Raw genomic sequence first — 1,720 nt, 5'->3', positions numbered from 1 at the left:
TCAAGGGCTGTTAACATAAACTCCACTTACAGAAATTACACTGACACATAACCAGTTCCTAAAAAGTAGTCCCAGCTTGAAAATAAATAATTAGACAATGCACACTTCAGATAGCAAACATTTTTGTATGGAACAATTATTATGTTCACTTTAAAGGGGTGGTTGACTGCTTTTTTTCTTGGCTTGATTGTGTTTATGGGGTGCAGTGTAACATGTCTTTATGCTTTATTTTTTTAAAAACGTGTTTTTCAAATATTTTACCTTTATTGTAAGCCGCTGTCTCCATTGTCATTTGAACAGCCGGTTGACTTCCTGTTTCTGTGATACCACTTCCTCAGAAATAGGCAATGGGCTCAAATTGGTTAGCTGGCCCAGTTTGTTGTGATTTGTTAACCGTGTACTGCACGTTGTCCGGGAACTTCTCTAAAGCAGCGCAACATGGCCCCGCCCCCTTTTTTTTGCATGTTCCCGGGGGCGGGGTTTATGTAAATTTCTGGGTTTGTGACATAACGAACCCGGGAAATAGCTCGTTGTAGTCCCTACCAGCCGTTTTTGTAGGCATTAAACTGCCAGCATTTTAAAAGACGATATCTCTGTTTGCATTGAACTTTCAGCGTTGCAACTTTGCAGACATTGTTTATGCTCAAACAGCAACATTACACACTAACTAACATTTAAAAAGTGAAATCGCAATCAACCACCCCTTTAACAGTTTTATCATTTTACTTTGCACATTTTGGCTTAATACATAATGGTAAAATATAGGATAATAAATGTCAAATGTGTTTTAAATGTCCTAATTCTCATAGCAACACTTGTTCTTATGTACTCCAATTCAGCCAAGCACAACAATCCTGCTTTCTTGAGCCTCCAATCCCATCCCTTAACCAATAAACAAAGTGGTGTAAACACCGACTCTATATGTTGAACTTTGTACCTGTGCAAACAAGGTCTCAGTTCAGTGTCTGCCATCTGGTCACAGCAGAGGGTGCAGCAGTTATCTCTGATGCTAACTTGCTTGAGCAAAGCCAGGCGCCTGTGTCTGAAATAATGAAAATAGTGGCATGAATGGTATGAGTCACCTGCTTTAGGTGATAACTAATGTATTATTCACATTCACAACAGTCATTGATACTTGGCCCTGTGTACAGAAATCTAATAAACGGTGCAAACCTGGGCAAAATGATTTTCTCATCTGATGCGAGTGAGGCAAACTCATTAAATGTGTTGAATTTGATGGAGGGGGGATGGCGGAAGGGCTTGGCTCCGAAGTTGAACTCACACTGTTGGTAGGACATGAAACTGGCTGCGGCAAAGAAGCCAGACCTAAGACAAGGTAAAGCAAGTTTTAAGGCAAGGTAAAGCTCCATAAACATTTTTTTTTTGTGGTGGAGGAAGTGAGCTTTGCTTACGTGGCGGAGGAGAACACCTGCTTCTCAGGAGGCAGCTGGTGTCCGTTTAGATAGAAAATCATCTGCTTCTTACTGAGGTCCAGCAGGAACCCTATGGCATCACCTAGAAAGCCCAGAGAACACTTAGTACAAAACTTTGCTAAAGTTTTATTTCCAAAATGATGAAATACACTTTTAAAGGGGTGGTTGACTGCTTTTTCTTGGCTTGATTGTGTTTATGGGGTGCAGTGTAACATGTCTTTATGCTTTATTTTTTTAAAAACGTGTTTTTCAAATATTTTACCTTTATTGTAAGCCGCTGTCTCCAT

The 1,720-nt window shown here is 40.1% G+C and overlaps 1 protein-coding gene across 1 annotated transcript; it reads right to left on the bottom strand.

Moving 5' to 3' along the window:
- LOC107719857 (RING finger and SPRY domain-containing protein 1-like) lies at nucleotides 1-1,720 on the bottom strand. The gene is made up of 5 exons (XM_016527396.1): nucleotides 1,696-1,720; nucleotides 1,413-1,515; nucleotides 1,174-1,326; nucleotides 938-1,042; nucleotides 1-7 (listed from the first exon to the last, which is right to left on the bottom strand). The coding sequence occupies exons 1-5, from the start codon at nucleotides 1,718-1,720 to the stop codon at nucleotides 1-3; spliced, it is 393 nt and encodes a 130-aa protein (XP_016382882.1).

Source organism: Sinocyclocheilus rhinocerous, unplaced genomic scaffold, assembly GCF_001515625.1.
Source record: "Sinocyclocheilus rhinocerous isolate Xijiao unplaced genomic scaffold, SAMN03320098_v1.1 scaffold1563, whole genome shotgun sequence".
In the NCBI taxonomy this organism is placed as follows: domain Eukaryota; kingdom Metazoa; phylum Chordata; class Actinopteri; order Cypriniformes; family Cyprinidae; genus Sinocyclocheilus; species Sinocyclocheilus rhinocerous.
The sequence above is the reverse complement of the archived record's forward strand: the minus strand, read 5'-3'. Positions and strand labels throughout refer to the sequence as shown.

Bases quoted from the DNA above. Each gene is read 5' to 3' on its own strand.
- LOC107719857 (XM_016527396.1), bottom strand. From the start codon at position 1,720: ATGGAGACAGCGGCTTACAATAAAG. The intron at 1,516-1,695 runs GTAAAATATTTG...TGGGCTTTCTAG, and splicing joins GACAGCGGCTTACAATAAAG to GTGATGCCATAGGGTTCCTG. The intron at 1,043-1,173 runs GTTTGCACCGTT...TCATTATTTCAG, and splicing joins GAGAAAATCATTTTGCCCAG to ACACAGGCGCCTGGCTTTGC.